The 25951-nt window shown below is 38.7% G+C and overlaps 1 protein-coding gene across 1 annotated transcript; it reads left to right on the top strand.

Moving 5' to 3' along the window:
* Positions 1–6967: 6967 nt before the first annotated feature.
* On the top strand, positions 6968–24356 carry TSPAN19 (tetraspanin 19). The gene is made up of 8 exons (XM_049884967.1): positions 6968–7033; positions 7126–7198; positions 10505–10629; positions 16107–16181; positions 18684–18794; positions 21664–21807; positions 22929–23012; positions 24288–24356. The coding sequence occupies exons 1-8, from the start codon at positions 6968–6970 to the stop codon at positions 24354–24356; spliced, it is 747 nt and encodes a 248-aa protein (XP_049740924.1).
* The last annotated feature ends 1595 nt before the right edge of the window (positions 24357–25951 follow it).

Here is a 25951-nt window from a genome sequence, read left to right as displayed (position 1 = left end):
GTGGTTAAGAGTTAACAACTGCTAAGCACGAGGTTGGCAGTTTGAATCCACCAGGCGCTCCTTGGAAACCCTATGGGGAAGTTCTGCTCTGTCCTGAAGGGTCGCTATGAGTCGGAATCAACTCTACAGCAATGGTTTTTTTTGGTTGAATCAATGTTTATTGAGGGAATGAAGAGATGAGAAAGAACTGTTTGTTCCTCAAATATCTGACAAGAATAAGATTTCTTTGAAAACGTTGTTAATTCAATTGTGGAGCCATTTTAGTTTAATAGCATTTCTCAACAAGTGTTTTATTCTTCATATGGCAATGATGTAATTTAAATATCAGAATATCATTATGTACTCAAAGCGCTCAGCTGCTAACCAAAAGGTTGATGTTCCAACCCACCAGCAGTTCTGTGGGAGGTAAGATCTGGTTCCCTGCTCCTGTAGAGCTTATAGCCTAGGAAACCCTATGGGGCAGTCCTACTCTGTCATATAGGGTCTCTGTGAGTTGGAATCCACAGCACACAGCAACAACAACTCAAAATAGCTATATATCAGACATTTCATTTTCATGAGGCTGGGTGGTTATCAAATAATGATAGTTTTTAATATGTGTTGTTGGATTCGTAGACCTCTGCTTCTCTTGTTCTACTTAGAGATTATTACAGACCTTCAAGTTCCTTCTCTCTCATTGTCTTCCCTCCCTGAAGCTAATGCAACCGTCTACAAGAAAATGAGAGCCCATCACTTTCCTACGGTTCCCAGCCTATTTCCCACCCTCATGAACACCTGTTTTGTATAATCTTAGCATTTCTACACTAAATTGTAGTATAACAACATTTATAGTGTTTAGCCAGGCACTCACTAAGCACTTTACAAATGTAATGTCATTTAATTTTCACAACATCACTGTGAGGAGAGTACTGTTATAATCCTTATTTACAAATGATGGAACTGGGGTTTGGAAAGACTAGCTAGAGTGGCTTATATCTCTAGATTTAAATCTCCGCTCTTCCACTTACTAACAGGGCGACCTCAGGCAAGTACTTTTACGTTCTCAAGTCTCTTTACTTGTTGGTGATATGAAGATAATAGCACAACCTACTTTGCAGAATTTTGATGAGCAATGGAATCAATATAAATGGCACATTTTAGGATATGGGATAATGTTAGCAACAACAATATTTAAACTGTGCAGATGGGTTCAAGTCCCATCTTTGCCTCTTTCTAGCATCCCAGTGCTGGAAATTCTACTACCTACTTTTTTTTTTTTTTACTTAGCTTTGTAAATTATCTCCCTGCTTTGGGTCTGTTTTCTTCCTAATTTTTCTTTCACAATGATGCCAGGATTATGCCTTTCCATTACCTTTAGTAAAAATGGGGGTGTGGAAGGGAAGTAAGTCATTCAACAAAGCATACATGATACCTTTATGGTCTTTACTGAGTCTACTTCTCTAGCCCTGTATTTCTTCTCTTGCTACTCTGACCCACTCGCTGTTGTGCCCCACTGTAAAGCTTGTGGATATGGTGTTCCATCTGTCTTGAATGCTTTCTACCTCCATCTCCATTTTGTCTGTCTAAACCCATTGCCATTGAGTCAATTCTGATTCATGATGACCCTATAGGACAAATTAGAACTTCCCCATAGGGTTTCCAAGGCTGCTCTTTTTATGGAAGTGCACTGCCACATCTTTCGCCTGCGGGGCGGTTGGTTGGTTCAAACCACCAACTGTTCGGTTAGCCTCCAAGCGTTTAACCACTGAGCTATTAGGGCTCCTTTTTGTCCAACAAGGATCTTCTTAATCAACCTTCATTTGAGAATTATCTCAAATTATTCTTGTCTGTGAAATTCTTCTGTCCCTTCTATTTCCTGCCCCTCTGTGATACAATGGGTTTCTCTTGTGTGTCCTTTCTGGCCCTGGATTTGCAAATCCTCCCAAAATGATTGGCTGGGCCTCAATCTGCCAAAGGATTGGTTAGTTTGATATCTGCATAAATGGCTTGCAGTCTACCCAGTATGATTGGTTGCTTTACAATCCACCTTACGGATTGCATTACAAAAGCCATAAGTTGAATTTGACAAGGTATTTTTCTATATAAGAGCCTAATCTCACAGAGGTTTTTTGGGGATATCTTGATAAACAGGAGCCTAGAGAGGAACACATCCTTTGGACAGAAGGTCACTACACTGAGAACCTCCAAGACCCAAAAAATGCACTGTGATATGGTTCAAGGGCTATAATACTGAGTTGATAATGCTGAAGACCAAGAGAAACTGTAGCAAGAGACCTAGAGAAGAGAAATAGCACCACAGCCAGTGTCAGAGAGGCCCAGAATGGGCCCAGAAGCAGAGCCAGCAGCAAGAGGCCCAAAAGAGGCACAGTGGGAAAGAGCAGTCAGGGCAGAAATGGTGGGCAAAGCTGGCCCACAGAGGGGAGCTGTATACCTCTTGACAGGAGGTTGCCAATGGAGCTTGACACCTCCTGGCAGTAGGTTGCCAATGGAGCAAGGCACCTGTGGACAGGAGGACACCAGTGGAGTTGAGTGCCCCATAAAGGGGAAGCAGCTGCAGTCCAGGACTTGCAGGCAGGTGCCTGAGCAGAGCAAGCAGCAGCGTGGGGGCCAAGCTGGTCTGCCTTTGGTAGCAACAGACTCCCTACCTATGCTGAGAGCTGTAACCCTAAGGCCAAGAGAAGGCCTGGCATGAGAAGGTCGAGGGGAGGCCTGTCTGAAGGGCCAAGAGGTTGCTCACAGAGGCCTGGGCATACATCATACAGGAGTTGCCTTTAAAAAAAAAGAAAAAAGCTGTTGTAATACTAGCCCGGGGTTTTCCCAAGCGGCTGGTTGAGAGCTGAATCAGTAAGCATAGGGAACCAGACCCAGCCAAGAAAAGCCACAGAAAGAGAGAGAACAAACCGCCACACTGCACCTGACCTGAGCCGACTGCACACCTGCTGGGAGAGTGAGACACCTGCTGACACCTGTTTCATGGCATGCCTGCCTAGTGACACAGAAATGGACATGGGTAATGTGCGAAGGGTGAGTAGATTCCCTTTTAGACATAAGTCAGTTCTTCTCCAGTGAGGCTAAGTGGGATAGTCATGTAAGTAGAGGGGACCAGTTCACCTCAAATCTGTTCTTGTTGTTTACTTTCTGTAAACAATAATAATGGGTTTCAGTTGCCAGCACTTTGTAAAGTGTCTTTGTGTGTGTGTGTGACCCAATCCTTATTCTAGCATTCTTATCACTGCTTGCAATTTTGAGGCACTTGGCACATGTATATATACGCAGTTTACGCCCCCGCCCCATCCATCATTCAGAGCTAGCCAAAAGATTTATTTGACTCCAGATCTTCACTTCTTGGTTGGCTCTTATGAATTTTTATATTTTGTTTTCCTGGCACTTAAAAGGAACTTAAGAGCAATAATAATAAGTAATCAGAACGTTATTTGGCTATTGTGAAAAATCATTATCTGTGAATAGGTGAATTATTATAAATTGTCCCTATAGCATTTATACCATTAAAAAAAAAATCTGTTTTTACAATATAACAAATGAAATACCACACCAGGACTGATTTGATTAAGTTTTAAAAAATTCTTTGTTTAAGCCGAAAGAAAAACAGACCTTCCACCCTCCAAGTGTTCAAATACGTGCTACACTGAGTTGATGTGTATCTTTGTATTAGCATGTCTTGACTTTCATTGACGTTGTTTCCAGTTCGTGGAGCTTAGAGCTGAAAAGATCAGCACATGACCATCTCCTCTTACCACTCTATACAAACACTACATGGGCTTCCTTGGTTTGTTGCTTGGACACCCCATTTGTTTTGTTCTAACTCTTTGACTTGAACTGATGTTTTAAAATTACCATGAAGACCCTCCTCACCAACTCAGCTGATTTTGAGAGAACTGAATTTATCACCTTTTTTGACCTCTCCATATTACCTAGGAGTCCCGGTGGCACAGTGGTTAAGAGCTTGGCTGCTAACCAAAAGGCTGGCAGTTCAAATCCACCAGCTGCTTCTTGGAAACCCTATGGAGGCAGTTCTGCTCTGTCCTATAGGGCCACTATGAGTTGGAATCTCGATGGCAATGAGGTGGGGATATTATCTGGCACTGTTCTAGAAATTTCTTCTTCCATTGATTTCCATGAGACCATACTTTGATTTCTTTTCACTCAATAAAATTCTGCTTAAAAAAAAAAAAATCCAAATTCCTAATTAGGTTCTCAACCCTTTGCTCATTTTTATCTGTGTTTAATCACTCTTCTCTTCCATTCACTCCCATTACATTAGCTCTTTATAGATGACTCCCAAATGTACCCTACCAATTTATATGCCAACATACAATTCCTAGTGCTTCTAGGACTTTACCACATAGATATTTGCTAACATGTCAGACTCACTTATTAAAAATTAAATTCACCAATTCTTCCTCCAAGCCAAAAAAACAAAAAAAACCAAACCCAGGGCCATCGAGTTGATTCCGACTCATAGCGACCCCACAGGACAGAGTAGAACTGCGCCAAAGAGTTTCCAAGGAGCACCTGGTGGATTTGAACTGCTGACCCTTTGGTTAGCAGCTGTAGCACTTAACCACTATACCACCAGGGTTTCCATTCTTCCTCCAGACTATTTTTTTCTCAGTGTTTTCTATTTCCAATAACTACCATTATTTTTTAATTTTCCAATCCTCCAAGAATCCTTCTGATCATCAATTCTTTCCATAGTAAAGCATATTGAAACTATATCAAAGCCTTCCCTTTTCTTCCTCTAATTATCTTTTTGTAATTGCCCTTCTAACTCTAGCAGGTCATTTCATTTGTTCCTCTTGTACCTTCTTTCTTTCTTCCTGAGCACATGGTTGCCTCCAACTGCAGCTGAGTATGGCAGTGTAGCCAAATCTGTGCTAGTGAAATAAGAGCAGAAGGGAAGTATGCAGCTTCCACCTGACTTGCTTAAAAGATGCTTCCCTGGGCTTACTCTTCCTTTTTTTCTCTCTGCCTGCTGTAAATGATGATACCTGGTGCAAACTTGGGAGTCACATATTTAACAGGCGAAACCTGACCCACTAGCCCAAGTTCCTGAGATGACTTGGAACCGGCTCATTCTGGTTAGAGCTGATGCTGAGAATTTGCATTTCTAACAGGTTCCCTGCTGAGAATTTGCATTTCCACCCCAGATATACTGAATCAGAATCTACAGTTTAATAAGATCTCCAGGTGATTCTTATGTATGACTTCCTGGGAACTTGTTGGAAGCCCAGGTTCTCGAACAGACTCCATCTACCCACCTTGGAATGAGAAAGAAAGAAACTTCCGTTGATTTCTATATTTGGGTCCTTTAATAAAGTATCTCAGCCTTGACCCTAACTAACATGCTAATTATTACCACATCAACATCATGGGCCATTCTATCAACATTTCACACCAGAGTTACTGCAGAACTTTCTTATCAGTCACCTTTCCCTTTCCTTTCCCAGAAAAGCAGAATCTGGGACTTTGGGCCTAAGCTCCTGTGTAGGCTGGAGGAGAGGACCACTGTTTTCCTGCATGCTGCAATGGATGGAGTTGAATATAAATTACAACCTTTGGGGAGAAACTAAAATAAAAATCAGGCAATGCATCAAAACAGGCCTGGCACTGGAGGAATCCAGGATTGAAACAGTAGGACAGAAATGGGGGAAACTGACTGAAAGAAACCAAAATAAACCTGTTGCCTTTCAGTTGATTCTGACTCATGGTGACTCTATAGGACAGAGTAGAACTGCCTCATAGGGTTTCTAAGGAGCAGCTGGTGGGTTTGAACTGCCGACCTTTTGGTTAGCAGCCGAGCTGTTAACCATTGTGCCACCAGGGCTCTGAAGGAGAGTAAAAAGTACAGCATGTAAGACAAAGCCTGGAAAGACTTCTTAAGCTGGGAGGAAGAACCTGGGGAGTTTTAAGGAAGAATGTGGCCTCAGGTCAAAGTAGAGAGGGAAATGGATAGAGTCAAACCTAGTCCTTTCTTGTTTCCCCATTATCCAGTGCACTCTTCAGTCCGACAGATCAGTTTTCTCCTAACTAGGGACAAATAACTCCAGACTCATCTTACTATATCTGCTTCCATCATGTCTATTATGTACTGCATACATTAAAACATTATAAAGCTAATATACTTTTTAAAACATGATGCTCAACTAGAATTAAATCAATGAAACAGAAGAGAAAACCCAGAACGAAGCCCAAGAAAATTTTAAATTTTCATATCTAAAAAACAAAGTACCTACAACCAATGGGGGTAAGTATTTATTTTCCATAAAAGTTTTAAGAATATTAGCTATCTGGAAAATAAGTTTTAATTAACATTAAATTAGCACCTTTCCTTACACTGTATACCAAACTAAATTGTGGACTAATAAAATAATTCCATCTATTAATTTTTTCAACAAATATTAAGTACCTAGTATGTGTTAGACTCTGGGGTTTTAATGATGTAAAAGACCTCTGTCCTCTTAAAGACCTCAGAGTCTAGGTGGGGAGAAAAACAAAAGGAAAATAGCAACAAATTGGGGTTAGGGAAGTGCTTCCCACAGTGAGATCTCATTGAGAAGGTGACATTTTTCTGGGAAAGGTCAGGGATAGGCAGAGGCAAAGGAAAGCTTTCCAGCAAAGAGAACAAGGCGTGTTAAGACTGGAAACAAAAGAAAATAGTTTACTTTTTGAAAACTGCAAGGAGTTCAATGAGGCTACTATTGACATACTGTTTTGGTCTCGAGTGGCTGGACAAAAAATTCAGATAGAGAAAGGTATGATTTCAAGATATTTTCAGCATGCCTTTATGTTCATGGAAAAAAAAAGGTTATACCAAAAACTAGTAAGAGAAGAAAATTATGCAAATGAATGGCATGAATAGGCAGAATTAAAGTTGATATTGTGGTGAATTTTTATAGTAAAACTTGTGGTTATCTTTCAGAATCACCAGTTTTCTGAGAGGAAAAAAATGTTAAAGAAAAGCAAAATAATAATTTTTAAATACATTCTTTACCTCATTAATGGAGCTTCCTTGGTAAGAATCCTCACAATTATTTACTAAAGAAAACGAATGCATTTTTATAGGCAATTACTTAAAAAAATAAACTCCGACTGTCTCTTTTATAGATTCTTGGATTTTTACTCATGGGATTTGGCACATGGCTTTTGTTAGATAGAAACAATTTTTTAACTGTTTTGGGTATGTATCTATTTTCTTTTTGCTTTCCCTGAATGAAATAAACCAGGCATTCAATTTTAAATCATTGCATATATGATTTATTCAGCAGGTGGCAGTATTACGCCAACATTCATTAAATATAATCTAGTTTTCCCTCTGAAAGTTTGTATCAACTGGTTTTAGAAGAGATAAATTAGGAAGAAAGAGGTAGGAACTTTTTTTTTTTTTTCTTAGAGCTAGGAACAAGCTGAACAAGAGCGATGAGAGAAAGCGGAGGTTGAGGATTGTTGTGATAACCCTGGACCATTACAAATCTGTAGACTTGAAAGGATAATGGAGATCAACAGTTTTCACAATCCCTCCAAAACCAAACCAAACCCATTGCCCTCGAGTCAATTCAGACTATAGTGACCCTATAGGACAGAATGAAGACCCTGGTGGCATAGTGGTTAAGTGCTATGGCTGCTAACCAAAAGGTCAGCAGTTTGAATCTACCAAGTGCTCCTTGGAAACTCTGTGGGGCAGTTCTACTCTGTCCTGTAGAGTCACTATCAGTCAGAACCGACTTGACAACAGTAAGTTTGGTTTTGGGTATAGGACAGAGTAGAGCTGCCCCGTAGAGTTTCCAAGGCTATAATCTTTATGGAAGCAGATTGCCACATCTTTCTTCTGTGGAGCAGCTGATGGGTTCCAACAGCCAACCTTTCCGTTAGCAGCGGAGGGCTCAACCACTGTGCCACCACTGCTCTGCTACACAATTCCTACCCACCCCCGCAAGTGAAATGATGGGTTTTAAAACTCAGCCTATACTCTCACCATCACAGGATAACAAATAAATTATAATATACCCCAAATATGAACATATGAATAAAATAACTGAATATTTTAACTTTATGGAAAAAAACTTTGGTTTCTTTTGTTTCTGACATTTTGTAGTATGTTGTGGTCACTGTGAGTTAAGTTTAGGAGCCACTAGGCTAAGGATTATTTCCATATAAATATCTTTGGTTGGTGGGAGGAAGGTACTCCCCTGTTTTTATCAAAGATTTTGAAAATCAGATATGATATGGCAGGGAGTCAGCAAATACAGCCCACAGGCCAAATACAGCTATTGCCTGTTTTTATAAATTAACTTGTATTGGAACACAACCATACCCATTCACTTACATATAGCTTATGGCTGCTTTTGCACTACAACAAAAAAACAAACCTGTTGGCTATTGAATCAATTCCAACTCATAGCGACCCTATAGGACAGAGTAGAACTGCCCCATAGGTTTTCCAAGGAGTAGCTAGTGGATTGGCAGCCAAGCGCTTAACCACTATCCCACCGAGGCCCCATTTGCACTGCAGTGGCAGTGTTGAGTAGTTGTAACAGTGTATGGTTCACAAAGCCTAAAATATTTACTATCTGGCCCTTTACAGAAAAAGTTTGCCAACCCCTGTTGTGCAGTGAGTATGTGCCATGATTTGCTAAAAATAAAAAAGAGGAACTTAGTGTTGGGAGACAATTTTCTAATGTTCTCTGGAATTTCTTGAAACACTTACTGCCCTTTAGTTCCTGACTATCTTTTCAGGATCTTTTGTATAGAATACAGTCTTGAAAGATAGACATAGTATCTGTTGTGGAATGAACTATGTCCCCCCATTCCAAAATACATGTCTTGAAATCCTAACCCCTGCACCTATAAACATGAGCCTATTTGAAAAAAAGGGGTTTTTCTTTTATTACATTAATAAGGTGGGTCCTAAACCTAATCACCTCTTAGGTATAGAAAGAGCAGAATAGACACAGGCACACACAGAGGGAAGAGGAAGACAGATGAGGAAGAAAGATGTATAGAAAACCCAGGCACACCAAGCATTGCTGGTAGCTACTAGAAACTGAAATAGAAAGGAAATACCTCCTCTGAAAACAAAAAATCCTCCCAACTGGACCAATAAGCCACATCATGATAAATGGAGAAAAGATTGATGTTGTCAAGGATTTCATTTTACTTCCATCCACAATCAACATCCATGGAAGCAGCACTCAAAATATCAAAAGACACATTGCATTGGGCAAATCTGCTGCAAAGGACCTCATTAAAGTGTTGAAAAGCAAAGATGTCATCTTGAAGACCAAGGTCCACCTGTGCCAAGCCATGGTCTTTTCAATTGTATCATATGCATGTGAAAGCTGGACAATGAATGAGGAAAATCGAAGAATTGACTCCTTTGAATTGTGGTTTTGGCGAGGAATATTGAATATACCATGGACTGCCAAAAGAAGGAACAAATCTGTCTTGGAAGAAGTACAACTAGAATGCTCCTTAGAAGCAAGGATGGCGAGACTACATCTCACATAACATACTTTGGACATGTTGTGAGGAAGGATCAGTCCCTGAAAAAGGACATCGTACTTGGTAAAGTAGAGGGTCAGTGAAAAAGAGGAAGATCCTCAATGAGGCGGATTGACATAGTGGCTGCAACAATGGGCTCAAGCATAACAACGATTGTGAGCATGGCGCAGGACCAGGCAGTGTTTCATTCTGTGATACATAGGGTTGCTGTGAGTCAGAACCGACTCCACGGCACCTAACAACCACAACAACAACCTCCTCTGGGGCCACATCCTGAATTCTGACCTCTAGCTTCTTGAACTGTGAGAAAATTTCTGTTCTTTAAAGCCACCCACTTGTGGTATTTCTGTTACATCAGCACTAGGTAGCTAAGACAGGATATCTCTAAGGATCAAAGGGCAGATTTGCCTACTGCCCAGTATAATAAAGATAACCTCTTCCTCTGGGGCCAAGAGCAGGTTTCCTTCAGCCTATTGTAAAAGAGTTTAGTTTCCTAAGCTAAGAATTTCTCAGTTGTGATGCAAAGCCACTCAGTCTCTAACACTGAGCTCATAGTCTAGGTAAGGAGAATATAAAATATAGCGCGAAGAGAACGATAATTAGTAAAACACGCAGGATATCATACAAGGGACGCCCAGCCCACAATTTGGTACTTCAAGATTTTTTGATGAATGAATTAGTACATGAATGTTTGACGGTGTATGTGTAGACGTCATCCCAGAAAAAAAAAGGTCTTTTATCATAGACAACAATGAAGATAAGATAAAGAAACAGTCTGAGATTGTCTATCATTATCAGAAAAGGTAGAAAGGTTGTTGCCTAGAGTGAGAGGGGCTAGAATGGGGTAAAAAAAAAAAAAGAGAGAGAATCCTGGTGGTTTGGCAACAACTTCGAGAAACCTTTGGTTGCCGTATTTATGTATTATTTATTAAATAGAAAACAAACGAAATGTAACTTCATAATAAGTCATTTTACATTCCCACAGATGAAAAGAATCACTTGATAGCATATGTTTCTCAACTGCTGATTGGAACTGGATCTGCTACTGTTATTCTTTGTCTTTTGGGTTATTTGGGAATTCACAAAGCAATCAGATGTCTCCTAATTCTGGTATGTATTTCACTTCTGACTTTGAACCTTCGATTTTTGAGGTTCATACAAATGAGCGAGAGTGATTTATGTCACCATGGCCATTCAAATATAATGTGTCCTTGTGACCCAAATGAAGTGCCCTCCAAGAAAATTTTCTAGGTAGAATATTTTCTTAGTAAGTTTCCCATGCATTAAATCTGGGCCTCAGGACTGCAGACTTAGATATTTAATTTTCCACAGAGTCAAGAGGCATCCAACTCCTAGGGTGAACTACGATGAATCAAACCTAAGAATCTGAAGACTAAAATTAGAATAAAATATATTAATGTCAGTGAGCAATATAGCTTACCAAAGAAAAGGAAACATGTCCTGTAGTTAGCACATTTTCTCCCTGTGGGCGTGACATGTGGGAAGCTAAATTACAATCGATTTCACAATTTATTATTTAACAAAGAGAACTGAACTGCTGAGAGGGCAGGATTCTGGCATCTGGCTAGCACACCATCTCCCCCTAGGCATGTAACATGAAAAGACAAATTATAATCAGGAGTATAGACCTGAATGAGTCATTTACCATGTATGTGGCAGATATGAATCACAATTCACAAAGTCAAATGAAATATAACGTTTGAATTTTCTTTAAATCAAATTGATTTTAATTCATAGCCACTCCATTACAAACAGATAATAAATTCAACCACAGTCATTTTTTTCCTTGCCTACATTTTTTTTTTTTTACTGGCCTTCTACAGGAAGAGTGCAGGGATACTTGACTCTTCGGTAGCTCTGAAAGTCTTGTGGTCCCTCCGGCCCTTGATTACCACCAATGCACTCACTTTCCCAGCCCATATGGGCCCTTTAGGTCTTCTCATTCTGTTGTTTGAATGGCCTAAAGTGGTAAAGGCAGGGCTGCTATTCACCCAGTACGTACCACTGCTGCTTATCAATGAAACCTGCAAAAAACCAAAACAAACCCACTGCCTCCAAGTCAATTCCAACTCATAGCAACCGTATAGGACGGACTAGAACTGCCCCATAGAGTTTCCAAGGAGCGCCTGGTGGATTCAAACTGCCGACCTCTTGGTTAGCAGCCATAGCACTTAACCACTAGCCACCAGAGTTTCTGAAACCTGCAAAGAATCTGTAAATACCCACTGGGTCCTCCTTCCCTGAAGTATCCTTCCCTGAAGACACTGAGACCTTTCTAATGTTTTAACAACTAAAGGACATAGGGATCAGATGCTGCCTGTTAGATATTCTTACCTATTACTATTTAAATATTACACTCCCCATGGACATTTTAGGCAAAGCTAGAAACCACACGTTTCCCTCTGGGGTTTTGCCACCTCACCAGAGTACAGCCAGAAATCTAATCACTGGCTCTCATTGCTCTGAGAACCCATCCTCCAACCAGTGCCTTAGAATCTTTCTAGTCTGAAAATACGCCTCACTCTTACTTCTCTCAAAGGCTCTCCTACTTTTCTCAAATCCTATCTTCTCCTTCTAGGATACTTAGCATAATTTTATCAGTGGGCTTAAAATTTTGGAAATGAAAATCATAATGGAAATGGCTTGCAGGAAAATCTTGATTTTCTCCTTGCCACAAACTTCCCTTTAAACAAAGAAGACAGAGCCTGTCACAAGCATTGAGTTGGGGTTGGGGAGGGGAAAGGAAGGGGAAAACTAAAGGGAGAAAAACTTACACAGCTCTAAAGTTTCTGCCTCATGTGTTTCGATTACTATTGGTTCAGAATGAGCAAGTCTGATAGACCCCATCATAAGGAATATAGGTGATACTTTTTTTTTTTTTTTTAGGACATGAGAGGTCAGGTCCTAGAGCCAAGACACCCACCATCCCTTCTGCACATGCCATGGAAGGATACCACCAGGTTTTCCCTCATGGCTCTTTTGCTGTTTTGCTATTTCTCTCTGAACACGTTTCACCTTTAACCATATTTAATTTTCAAAGTCCAGTTATAGAACAATCTCATAGCCCTAGGAACTATTCTGTGGCTTAAAGCTAATTTGGCATACCCCTACTCTAATCAAATAGATATTAGTTTTGCAGATTAACACTTAAGGGACAGTTTTATTTCTTATAAAAGCTCTTGTGCAGTGCCTCACTGTGCTTTGTAAGAACTGTTGTTAGGTGCTGTCAAGTCAGTTCCTACACATAGCAACCTTATGTACAAGGGAACAAAACACTGCCTGGTCCTGGGCTATCTTCACAGTCATTGCTATGTTTGAGCCCATTGTTGCAACTGCTGTGTCAGTCCATCTTGTGAAGTGTCTTCCTCTTTTTTGCTGCCCCTCTACCGACTCGACTGCACTGGGTTTTTTTTTTTTTTCCTACTTTACCAAGCATGATGACCTTCTCCAGGGACTGGTCCCTCCTGATAACATGTTCAAAGTATGTGAGACAAAGTCTCACCATCCTGCTTCTAAGGAGCATTCTGGATATATTTCTTTCAAGACAGATTGATTGTTCTTCTGGCAATCCATGGTATAGTCAACATTCTTTGAAAACACCGTAATTCAAAGATGACAGTTCTTTGGTCTTCCTTATTCATTGTCCAGCTTTCACATGTATATGAGGCGAATGAAAATACCATGGCTTGGGTCAGGCGTGTCTTAATCCTGAAAGTGGTATTTTGCCCTTTCACACTTTAAAGAGGTCTTTTGCAGTAGATTTGCCTAATGCAATATGTCATTTGATTTCTTGACTGTTGCTTCCATGGGCATTGATTGTAGATCCAAGTAATGTGAGGTGGGTCTATTACTTGGATTCTAAGTACTGATAACACATAAATATGCTGAACTTTTCTTATTACTATAAATAACTACTGTTAAAACATAATCTTCAGGGGTAAAATAAGTTCTCTAACATATATATAAGTCAACATATATCAAAGAATTTATTTAGCTAATTATTCAGTGAGGGAACCAGTAAAAAGTTAGAACTGGTTGAAATGGGAATTAGATTTGTGGAGATTTATATTTCTTATAAGGAGCCCTAATGGAGCAGTGGTTAAAGTGTTCCATGCTAACCAACAGGTCAGTGGTTTGAACCTACCAGCTACTCAGTGGGAGAAAGATGTGACAGTTTGCTTCCACAAAGATTTACAGCCTTGGAAACCCTATGGGGCAGTTCTGCTCTGTATTGAAGGTCTCTAGGAGTCAGAATTGACTTGATGGTGGTGGGTTTGGTTTGGTTTTGGATATTTCTTATAGACCTTATTTATTTGCATTTCTATAAATGGAAATCATTTGCATTGCTACAGACAGGAAATTTGCAATGTTATCAGTTTTCTGTAAGTTAACCTCTATCTCTACAGAGTTATAAAATAGTTTAGTCAAAGATAATGGCAAGTACCCACAGATCAGAAACCAGGAAGGGTCCACTAGACAATACCTAGCTTGCCATTGAAACCAAAGCAAAAACCAAACCAGTTGCCCTCAAGTCGGTTCTGACTCATAGTGACCCTATAGGACGGAGTTGAACTGCCCTATAAAGTCTCCAAGAAGCAGCTGGTGGGTTTGAACTGCTGACCTTTTGGTTAGCAGCCAATCTCTTAACGACTGTGCCACCAGGGCTCCTAAAAAGACACCTAATAATCATTTGGATCATTTCAGTCTTTCACAATTTTCCTGCCTCCACCAATATTTTATTAGTGAGGATTAAATGAGGTATTATATGTAGAAGTATTATAAATCTAAACTTCTAGGTAGATGTAAAGTGTCATGTCTATATTTTTTTATCTCTGAAAAAAAAAATTATGTCAAGTAACCAAACCTTAGCTGGCTATTTTAAAGTATTAAATGTTTAACATACATGAAATTAATAATGATACAGTTGTCATGGATTGAATTGTGTCCTCCAAAAATATGACTATCAATTTGGCTGGGGCATGATTGTGTGATTGTCCCAGTATTGTGTGATTGTCCACCATTTTGTCATCTGATATGATTTTCCGGTGTGTTGTAAATTCTGTCACTATGATGTTAATGAGATGGATTAGCAGCAGTTTTATTGGCGAGATCTACAAGATTAGATTGTGTCTTAAATCAATCTCTTTTGAGATACAAAAGAGAAGTGAGCAAAGAGACATGGGGACCTCATACCACCAAGAAAGCAACACACACCTGGAGCAGAACTTGTCCTTTGGCCCCGAGGCTCCTGCGCAGAGAAGCTCCTAGACCAAAGGAAGATTGATGACAAATACCTTCCTTCACAGGTGACAGAGAGAGAAAGCCTTCCCCTGGAGCTGATGCCCTGAATTCAGACTTATAGCCTACTAGACAGAGAATAAGTTTCTCTTTGTTAAAGCCATCCACTTGTGGTATTTCTGTTATATCAGCACTAGATGACCAAGACAACAGTAAATCGCTATTACTTATATTTTAACTGGTTAATATTTAGACCACTAACTTTCAAAAAAACCAAACCCATTGCCGTCTAGTTGATTCTGACTCATACTGACCCTATAGGACAGAGTAGAACTGTCCCGTGGAATTCCCAAAGCTATAAATATTTATGGAAGCAGACTGCCACATCTTTCTCCTGCAGAGAGGCTTGTGGGTTTAAATCACTAACCTTTGGGTTAGCAGATGAGTGCTTAACCACTGTGCCACCAGGGCTTCTTAAATTATTGTTAATTCCAGATAAGATAATATCCGTATGTGCTGCTATGTTGAAACAATTGAAGTGGTCATAGAATTAAAAAAGAAAATGGTCTAATAAATGGGAAAAACATTTTATTTCGCTTTGCATAGAAGTATTTTCAGTTTTCAAAGAAATAGTCCAAAGTACATTAAGTTTACTAAGACAGTTACTTTTGGCAATCCTGTCTCCTGCTACACCTTAGGATAGTTTGCAAAGTAGGTCACGAATTTAGTGAATTTTTTTTAGTTTTCATGGATATCCAGAGAGTTGAATTCCCCTCAATGACAGTTTTCAGATCTGAATTAAGAGTGAGTCATCAACAGCTTCGTTAGACCAAGTAGCCGATGAGGTTTCTCATAAAATACTATTACATATTACTGTCTTGTGGTTGTTGTTGTTAGGTGCCGTTCAGTTGGTTCTGACTCATAGCAACCCTGTGTACCACAGAACGAAACACTGCCCGGTCCTGCACCATCTCACAATCATTGTTATGCTTGAGCCCATTGTTGCAGCCACTGTGTCAGTCCATCTAGTTAAGGGTCTTCCTCTTTTTCACTGACCCTCTACTTTACTATGCATGATATCCTTCTCCACAGACTGATTCTTCCGGATAACATGACCAAAGTATGTGAGATGTAGTCTCATCATGGATATGTGTGTGTGTGTGTGTGTGTGTGTGTGTGTAAGGAGGCATGCCTTTTTATTTCAACAATTTTATGAAGCCTCAGAGATACCTATGCATGCTTTATATGGTGTGCGTTTTCCCATTATTATTGCTTCTAAAATATAAAGTAGAAGCATAGTTGTCATCTCTGTTTTTCTTTCATTTTAGTATGCAGCACTGTTAATGTGTCCCATTGGTGTTCAAGTTGTATTTTCAGCACTCATCTTCACAAAGAAAGAGGAGGTATGGAAAGTGACTCCTTATCAATCTGTTCTTTTATTTGAAATCTAAAGAAAATTGAATGCCTTAGATTTTTGAGACCTTTGAACTTATAATAAAAGCCAAAGGTAATATCTTTAGGGGTACAAAAGGATTCGGTGGAAACACTAGAATTCTATGTAGGCAACCAGGGGTCAGATGGGAAGGGTGGGCTGGAGGAATCTGTCTATAACTGTGCTTGGAAAAGGATTCCCTGGGTAGCACAAAAGGTTCAATGCATAGCTATGAGCAAGTGGCTCCCAACCTAAAGGTTGGCTGTTGGAAACCACCCAGATGCACCTCGGAAGAAAGGCCTGGTGATTCACTTCCATTAGGTCACACACACGAAAACCCTATGGAGTACAAGAGTACTCTGAAACAAAAGGGGTCACAATGAGTCAGAATCCACTTGATGGCACCTTTTTCGTGGGGGGAGGGGCTTTCGGATAAGATTGAGAAAGTTGTCAATAACGAAGAAGTGGGGGAAGAAAAAGTGATGCGGAGTGTGAGACATCCAGATACCCTCTGCCACCCAGGTTACCACTCCTGATCCAATCACTGTGTTACCCAGTTTGGGTCCGTGCCCTGGAAAAGTCAAGCCAATCAAACATACTACAGGTCAGAAAGAGTGAAAAAGTTTATAAAGGAGATGTATACATCACCGGGGACCAGCAGCAACATAGCCTGTCTCTATGGAGTCCCAAAGAGCAATTTTACATTAGAGCTTATATAGACTTTAGTTACTTGGCCAGAGGTATGCTCAAGAAGAGCTATTCATTACAGGATGGTGACAAAAGATACTGCCGGACATCTCTTTATTAGGCTAAGGATATCAGATACCTGGGCTCCAATTTTCCTGTAGGTGTTGTATGCCACCGGTGGTCCAACATAACAAAAGGTTATTTGCATCAGTTTAAAACAAAGAACAAGGTCATTAACATTTGGTCAAAACAAAGTCATTAACAGAGGTACATGAAGGAGGCAGGCAGAGGAAGAACAACTTACAGGTTTATCATGGCACTAGTTTTATCAAGCTCTCAGTTACCCATTTTGAAAAAGGAGAAAACATGCTGAGGAGTATTGGGGTTACAACTCACCATATTTTTGTAAAGAAATTGAGATCGTTTAATAATACTAATCGAAGTATATATTTAGCAATTTTATGTATATAAGATATAATCGTATATTTTGCCCAGGTCACATTCATAAGTGATATGAACCTGTTGCCGTTGCCCTCGAGTCGATTCTGACTCATAGCGACCCTAAAGGACAGAGTAGAACTGCCCCATAGGGTTTCCAAGAGGCACCTGGTGGATTCGAACTGCTGATACTTTGATTAGCAGCCCAGCTCTTAACCACTGCACCACCAGGGCTCAGAACAAGATTTATACTTACCAAATTAAGTTCAAAAAAGTCCATGATAAAATTGCCCCCAAAAACTTTTTGGTAACAAAATTTACTTATTGCAGCCTAGGGTTACTTTTAATTCTTTAAGTGTTTCAGCTCAGTGAAGATCTGACTTTGTATTAACACACAGATACATAGATCGGCAGTTCAAATCCGCCAGGTGCTCCTTGGAAACTCTACGGGGCAGTTCTACTCTGTCCTATAGGGTCGCTATGAGTCGGAATCGACTCAACAGCACTGGGTTATATAAGTAACTGAGTAAGCATTTAACTTGCGTACACTTTATAATTTTTGTTATATTCCCACCAGTTATGCAAAAACAGCATTATACAATGAGGAAGCATTGAATCAGAATTCAAGTCTTTCATCCTTTTCCTTATTCCTGTAAACAAAAGCAGATAATTAAATTCTCTTTCTGTCTTCTTGTTTACAAAATGGCAATCATATTTGTTTTTCCTACAGTTTTGAATTAACTCACTGGCAGCTGGTTTTATTTTTGGTCTTATTGAGGAGGAAATTAGAAATTGCTTGTGAAAGTCCTATATAAATTTGTAAATGCTTAAGTAAGTTACTATTAAAATATATCTACCTTCTCAGAATCTAGATGTTGAAATAGCATTTTCCCCCATTCAGATGGAATTGTTTTTGTGTTCATATGGTTAAACAGTACTTTCTAAAAATATGAAATCGTGACTCTTGTACAAATAAAATGGAGATATGTCAATAATTTTATTTAATGTCTTAATCAGTGAGGAAGCTTGGAAGATGTAAAAACCAGCTCAAAGGAGAATCCAAAGAAAAGACACATATATAGGTAATCAGGAATGTTTAAATTATTTAAAAGATGCAAAATTGACTTGGATGGGAGAGTGATCAGTTGCACCTCCAACTAGGGAATAAAAAACATTTGCATTTCTATAATCCAGACTCATTTGTACTACTATAAAATAGTTTGCTATAATTCAAAAAGTTATAAAATAATGTAACTTAAACAAAAAGGGTAACATTGAATACAGTTTTCTGAGTAGCCATCAGTGAAAGTGTCTATCAAGTTTTCACTTTTAATTCAATTCCCAATAGGTTCATCAAATATGGCATGATGAATTTGATTTAGTCATTTTGAAGTACGGATCTAAAAATATGCCTGAAGACCTACCCAAGTGGATTATTCTGAATTTGTTCCAGAAAACAGTAAGATGAAATTATAATTAGAAGTCAAAAGTGACCATTGTAGGGGTGAGACAGGGAATGGCAGGAGGAAGGGGCAGAGGAATGAGAAGTCCTTGTGCTTCTTCCAGACAAACTGGGTGGAGCACATTCTCCCTCCTACACATCTTGAATTTGTTTTTTTTTTATTCTCCTTTTTGTAGCTTCTCTCTCCTTTTCTGGGTTAATTAATGAGCGTTTTACCCTGGTTTCACCTACAAAAGTGTCGGTGGTCCTCTGCCAAATGGAGTATGTCTGTCCGGCTGCATCCAATGAAAGATTGTTCTGATCAGCTGTCCCTCTAGCAACAGAGCAGCACGGTGGTTACATGCGAGCCTGAATGCCAGAATTAGGATTGCCACGCCGTAGTTTTGTGACCCTGGACAAGCCACCCTCTTAACTTCAGTTTCCTTGTTAGTAAAATGAAAATAATAACACCTACCTCTTCTTGGCAGGAGTAATATGTAGAATATATAGAAAGCCTTGGATCTGGTACATACTAAGCAGGTAATCCTTGTTGTAAGAATTACTATGTCACAATTCATTCAAATTTTTCTCAGTGGGTGTAGTGAAAGGGTAGGGGATATTGTCAGCCAGATGGTTTAGAGGAATAGATCAGCACCTGGAACATACTAAGTGCCCAATAACAAAAATAGCAAACATTTACATAGTGCCAGTATCAGTGCCCTTTTGTAAGTGCTCCTTGGAAACCCTATGGGGCAGTTTTACTCTGTCCTATAGGGTGGTTATGAGTCAGAATGACTCAACAGGAACAAGTTTGGTTTTGGCTTTGCATATATTAACTCATTTATCCTCCAAACGACCTAATGAGGTATGAAGTAATAATATGCTCTTTTTATAAATGAAGGGCAGATAAATTCACTAATTTACCTTGGGTCGCACAGTTAATAAGTGGCAGAGCCAAGATTCCAACCCAGATAATCTGGCAGCAGACTTTGTAGTAACTGCTACACTAGATGTCTCTCATAAAAAGTAGTTATTATTTTTAGTGCACAAAATAACAGAAATGGATTTTAAGAGAACTGAAATGTAATTCTAAATGATTTCACTTGTCTTATTTTTCTCAGACGTATGTGATCAGTACGTTCATTGAAATTTCAGACTGCTTAAAACTTACAGCAGAAATGAAACTTTCCTACATTCATGAACTGATAAACAGGAAAAAAGCTCTATGTATGACATCAAAGGGGTCCCGGGTGGGGCACACGGTTAACTTGCTAGACTGCTAACTGAAAGGTTGGGGATTCAGGTCTGCCTAGGGTACCACAGAAGAAAAGCCTGGCAATCTACTTCTGAAAAATCAGCCATTGAGAACTCTACAGAGCATAGTCGGCTCTGACACACGTGGGGTTGGAATCAACTTGACAGAAACTGTTTTTTTTTTTTTTTTATGACATCACTGGGGCAGTGGTGGATCAGTAGTAGAGTTATTGCCCATTATGAGAGAGATGAGGGTTCGATTCCCAGCCAATACATCTCACAGGCAGCCATGAGTGTCTTCATCTGAGGCTTGCATGTTGCTATGATGCTGAACAGGTTTCAGTAGAGCTTTCAGACTAAGATGGGCAAGGAGTAAAGGCCTGGCGATCTACTTCTGAAAATGAGGCAATGAAAAGCCTATGGATCACAATGGTTTGATTTACCATTGATCATGTTCGTGGGAATGGTGCAGGACTGGGCAGCATTTTGTTCTACTGTGCATGGGGTCTCCATGAGTCACGGACCGACTGAATGACAGCTAACGACATCACTAGTATTAAGGAGATTCCAGCTTCCAGTTCTAGCCATGAATATAATTGTGATAGTGTGTGTAGATTTAGTTGGTTAAACTAATCTCTAATGTTTCAATATCCTAATTTAGTTACTCAACATTTTAATAACATTGGTGGTGCATATTGTAATATAGGTAGTACTGATGTTATAACTTTCAGTAACAAGTTTAGAAAACAATGAAAACTCACTTCAACTTCCTCTTATTTCTTAGGTGACAAATATATAAGCTAATTCTCTCACATCCTCCCGACTCAACTTCATAGGATTCTAGAACCAGCACAGGAAAAGAGATATTTCTTAGAAATCTGACCATTTCTATGACTATTTTTACTATCATACGTTTTTGGTCTTTGTGGCAATTTTTCACACAGTATAACAATGAAATTTATTATCTCACATTAGCTCTAAGAGAACAGAAATAATCCTGAGTCTCTTTTCATGCATAGTAAACAGTGGTAGCATGTTCTGGATAAATATAAAGGGAAATACTATAGTTAGAAGGAAGGTAGGGCTCAGGTGAGTCTGTATTATACTGTGTTCCTAAATACAGTTTGCAACTCTATTAAAAAAGGTATAACTTCCATCTTGGACTCCCATGAGATCAAATTCATATATAACAATTTCATCTAAACATAACCCACTATGAATGAATAGAGAACTTTAGCTCTGGTTAATAACCACCACCAAAACCAAAAACCAGACCCACTGCCATTGAGTCAATTCCAACTCATAGTGACACCATAGGGTTTCCAAGGCTGTAAATCTCTATGGATGCAGACTGCCACATCTTCCTCCCTCAGAGTCACCGATGGTTTCCAACGGGCAGACTTTCATTAGCAGTCGATCACTTTAACCAGTGTGCCACTAGGTCTCCTTAATAAAACAGCAGAGGCAACAAAGTAGTGAGTTAAATTAAAAGTATAGTTTTTGTTGAATTCATTATATTTGCATAAGAACAAACTATCTGCTTTACAGCATACAACTTTAATATGCACGGGAGTCATATAATTAACGGCATTGTGAATATTTTATAGTAAAAGTCATAGACTTATTTTTTTAGTTACAGTGTTGTGGCCAAAACAATTATACGGATTGGATAAAGAACATGAATAAAGAAAACTCAGAACAGGTACCATGTTCGTGCACAAATTCTACATTAAGAAAATGGTTTTGTGATGCACCACTGAATGCAACTTACCTAGAGGTAAGATAAGTGAAGGCTTCTCCGAGTGTTTACAGTGATTTTTTTTTTTTTTTTTTTGCAAACCAGTTTGAAATTTTGAGCAAAGTTTTATAGAAAAATGATGTTATTCATGTGGGTTAGGTTCTTAAGCCAATTTACGAAATTTTTAATCCATAATTAGGTGAACTGTGGTTTTATTTTGGTATATAATAAATTAAATAAAATTTCTTGGGGTCTGTTATCTATGTGCTCCTTGGTCTTGGGATGCCCTCAATTCGTCTTCCCAACCTTCCTTCTCAAAGCCCTGCAGAAACAGGGGCACCTTTTGACAAAGCCCTGGAGTATAGGATTGTTCAAACTCTTTTAAGACCTGTTGCCTTTGAGCTGATTCTGACTTATAGCAACCCTATAGGACGGAGTAGAACTGCCCCATAGGATTTCCAAGGAGCACCTGGTGGATTCCAGCTGCTGACCTTTTGGTTAGTGGCCGTAGCTCCTAACCACTACGCCGTCAGGGTTTCCTAGGATTGTTTAGGGGGCCGCAATACCAGAAGTAAAGGGGTATGAGGGATGGCAAAACCTGAAGGGCGGAACCTCAGCAATGACAATAATTGTGTTCAGGTAGTTGTGGAAGAAGAACGAGTAGAGGCTCATCAGAAGCAACTAATATTTACAAGTATAGGATATTAGTAAACAAGGAATTTCCATCCCAAGAATTGCTAATACTTTGTATATAGTTCATATACTGATGTTACTCTAATTTTAAGTGTATCCTTTCTATTATATAATTCTTTCTTAGATAAATACAGCATTATGTATTTTAAGAAGTGTCTCTTCCTATCTGGGTGGTGGTAGATACCCTGCTGAATTACGATAATCTTCAGAAAACCAAATCCTTCTTTCAAAAATTAATGGCTTTCTCATTTCAAATACATGACAACATCTTAGGAACTTTAACAGTAGCAACTAAGGTGGCCAGCTGTCAAACTCAGGTTCTTAAACCAAAAATCCAGTTAGCCATTGACTTGGTAGTTCTATTTTAGTAAATTATTTATCTCTATGTGTTTCTTATTCTTGGGACTAGAATTATATGTAAGACCATTTATATCGCTGAGTCAATCTAAATACCTTATTTTCCTTAGGGTTGTGAAAATAAAATCAGCGCATGGTATGATGTTAATGTTTTAACTTTAATTGGAATTAACTTTGGACTTTTGGCCTCAGAGGTAAACTTTTGTTCATATGTTTAAAGATAAAAAAATATTAAGTATAAACCATACAGAATAGATTACAGAACAGCCAGGTGGATGTGTGATCCAACAAGTGTATATAATAGGAACCAGCATTTGAGACTAGTCACACCAAGGAGGAGTAAAGACCCCAGCTGTGGGAGAGATCTCTAAGTCAGCCAGGCAGGTGGAGACTGTTGATAAGCGGTTGTCCTGGCAGGTAGTAGTTTCATTGTGATGCAATATAACAAAAAATTACTTCATACCTCAGCACTAAGAGCATCGCAATGCAACACGACAAACTGCTGAAAATTGGGCAGATGTTTGGCATTAGTCAGATCTACTGTTCACTCATATATTGATTTTTCATTCAGTCAGTCAATAAATTTAGAGGGGGGACATCTACTTTGTGCCAGATACTGAAAAAGATATCGGAAATATAATGGGAAGAAAAATGAACACAGTCTGTGATCTCTGCAAGGTGCCAACTACAGAGTCCAGATTCAGAATCAGGACTGCATTCTGCAGTCTCCCAGAAGGCTGATGAGAACTAGTGAGAGCTCCAGAGTGAAAGAAACGGTGGGAGTGGGCAGATGATTATAGTGGGGACCACAGCATTGGAACTAATATGTAATGCATGGTTTGTCCAGAATAGGACACTGATCCTGAATTTGATATTATGTTGACCCACAAAGCCGTTAACTTAAGGTTCCTTAAAATCTCTTGAACTGATAACAGCTTTGATCCCAAAATAGTGGTTAACCAAGGCATGTTTGCAGCATTACTATCATTCTTTTAAAATATTTTTTTTTCTCGATTATGTTCATGATGGGGTATTTAAGACAGAAGTCAAGCGGAGAATGTTGGTTCTCCATTTTGTCTTTGACCCTTTATACACCACCTCTCATGATCCCAAACCAAAAAAGTCAGTTTTCTAGGTTTGAGGACATAGTTAGACAGATGATGTGCAAGAATCAGAACAGCAGTGCATCAAGGCATCTAGTTCCATGACAGTCCATGTAACTAATACCATAGCAGTCTATTTCTTAATGCCCTTTACACATGGACTTGGTGAAAGGTGGCTTCCTCTAGAAGACTCACTCTTCAGCCCTCTCATTCACAGCAACATGTACCTTACTTTGAAGCTTTTTCATTTCTATGAACCCCTTTTCCATTAGAATATTCCCTTCAGTGATTATGCAGTATAAGTGTTAACTTTACAAATTATTCTTATTAACGTTTGATAAACTTTATTGTTCCCTTATCTTCCAGGTTTTGCAAGTCTCATTAACCATTTCTTTCTTCAGACATACCAAAAATGAAATACATCCAGAAAAGTGACCTTCAGATTTTAATTTGTTGAGAGGAAGCTGATTCATTCTCAAAATAATCATATTGTATTATTCTGCAAGATAAAAAATTTTTGAATTGTATTAATTAATCTTAGGACCTCATTGAGTTATTAGCTATATATAGTATAGAATTATTGAATATTATAATAAAGTTTTCCATGAAATTTCATTAATATTGTTTTTCCAAAATATCAATTTCTATAGTTGAGAACTTTAACTTGATTTATGTTCTGAATTGAAAGGGCATAATCACATACATTAAATTCAAAATGTGATTAAGTATCACCATATGTTTTGAGTTTCTTATGTAGAGAAAATACCTGTATAATGTTCAAAATATACGAGTTACCTATACAATTAAAATTTATTGGAGATTTAAAACGAAGATCGAAAATTTTTGCAAAACTGCTCTATATTGAATAATCATTTACTTCTTTCTGCTGATACTGCTTGGAAGTGAATATACCTATGCCTCACTTATCAGCTGTCTCGTTATCCAACATTTCCCATTTATGACAATAGTAAAAAATCTACCATCCAACTATTTGGCTCATTAATGACGTACATCTGACAGTAATGAATGCCAAGGTGCAACGCAAGAGTAATGCTAGCTGTGATTGTTAAGGTTATGAGTCAGTTTGGCTGGACCATGATGCTCAGTGATTTGGCAGTTATGTAATGATGTAATTTGGCAGTTATGTAATGATGTAACCTGGCAGTTATGTAATGATATAATTTGGCAGTCATGTGAGGAAGTAGTCGTCCTCTATTTTGTGATTGCATGTGGTCATCGTCCATTTTCATATAACACTGATTTTCACATAATGACCCGGTCTTTGGGACCTAACCATTGTTGATAACTGACAAGTGGATGTAATAAGCTTGAAATTTTAGTGATGTGAATATAATTTGATGACAGTAGTATAGTATTAAAATAACAATGAATTGTTAATTGCAGCAAAACAAAATTCTTTTCTACATGATCACTCACCACACTATTTCCTTGCACCTCTTTTTCTTTAAATTTTGTTAAAAATGTGCATATACAGTTCTCTGATGGCTATAAAAATAATCTTCCTGTCCTATTTTCCTGACCATATTGTGAGAACAAAAAAATAAATCCTTTGAAAAATAAAAGTGCTATACAGGTGTGAGGTATTATCATTCTTGTCATTAATAGCAAAATGCTGTCTTGACCTTGAGGAAATGAAGAAAAGCTAGATTAACTGAAGGTCCTGCATTGCTCTCACTCCTGTAGAAAGATTACTCTCATTTACCAATTCAATCATATGTCTTTTCATCCATCTATTCCATGCACTGAAGATTTCCGAGACCTATAGACTTTTTTTTTAAGTCAGCACAAAATAAAATGAAATAACCATTTTCTCTGAAGTGACTTGTAAATAGACATACCTTCTATTCTTTGGGGAAAATTCTCTTGGGATTTAAAGCTCATCTTCAAATTCCCATTTTCTCTAAAATATGCTAAAAGAACACACTGAAAGCAAAAATATCTCTCCTACCTGGGAACCGGAAAATCAACTTTTTGTTAATCAAATAAATACTATGTTTTGGTTTTGCAAC

Source organism: Elephas maximus, chromosome 4 (genome assembly GCF_024166365.1).
Source record: "Elephas maximus indicus isolate mEleMax1 chromosome 4, mEleMax1 primary haplotype, whole genome shotgun sequence".
Classification (NCBI taxonomy): Eukaryota; Metazoa; Chordata; class Mammalia; order Proboscidea; family Elephantidae; genus Elephas; species Elephas maximus.
Note: the sequence above shows the minus strand (reverse complement) of the source record. Positions and strands in the feature narration are given on the sequence as shown.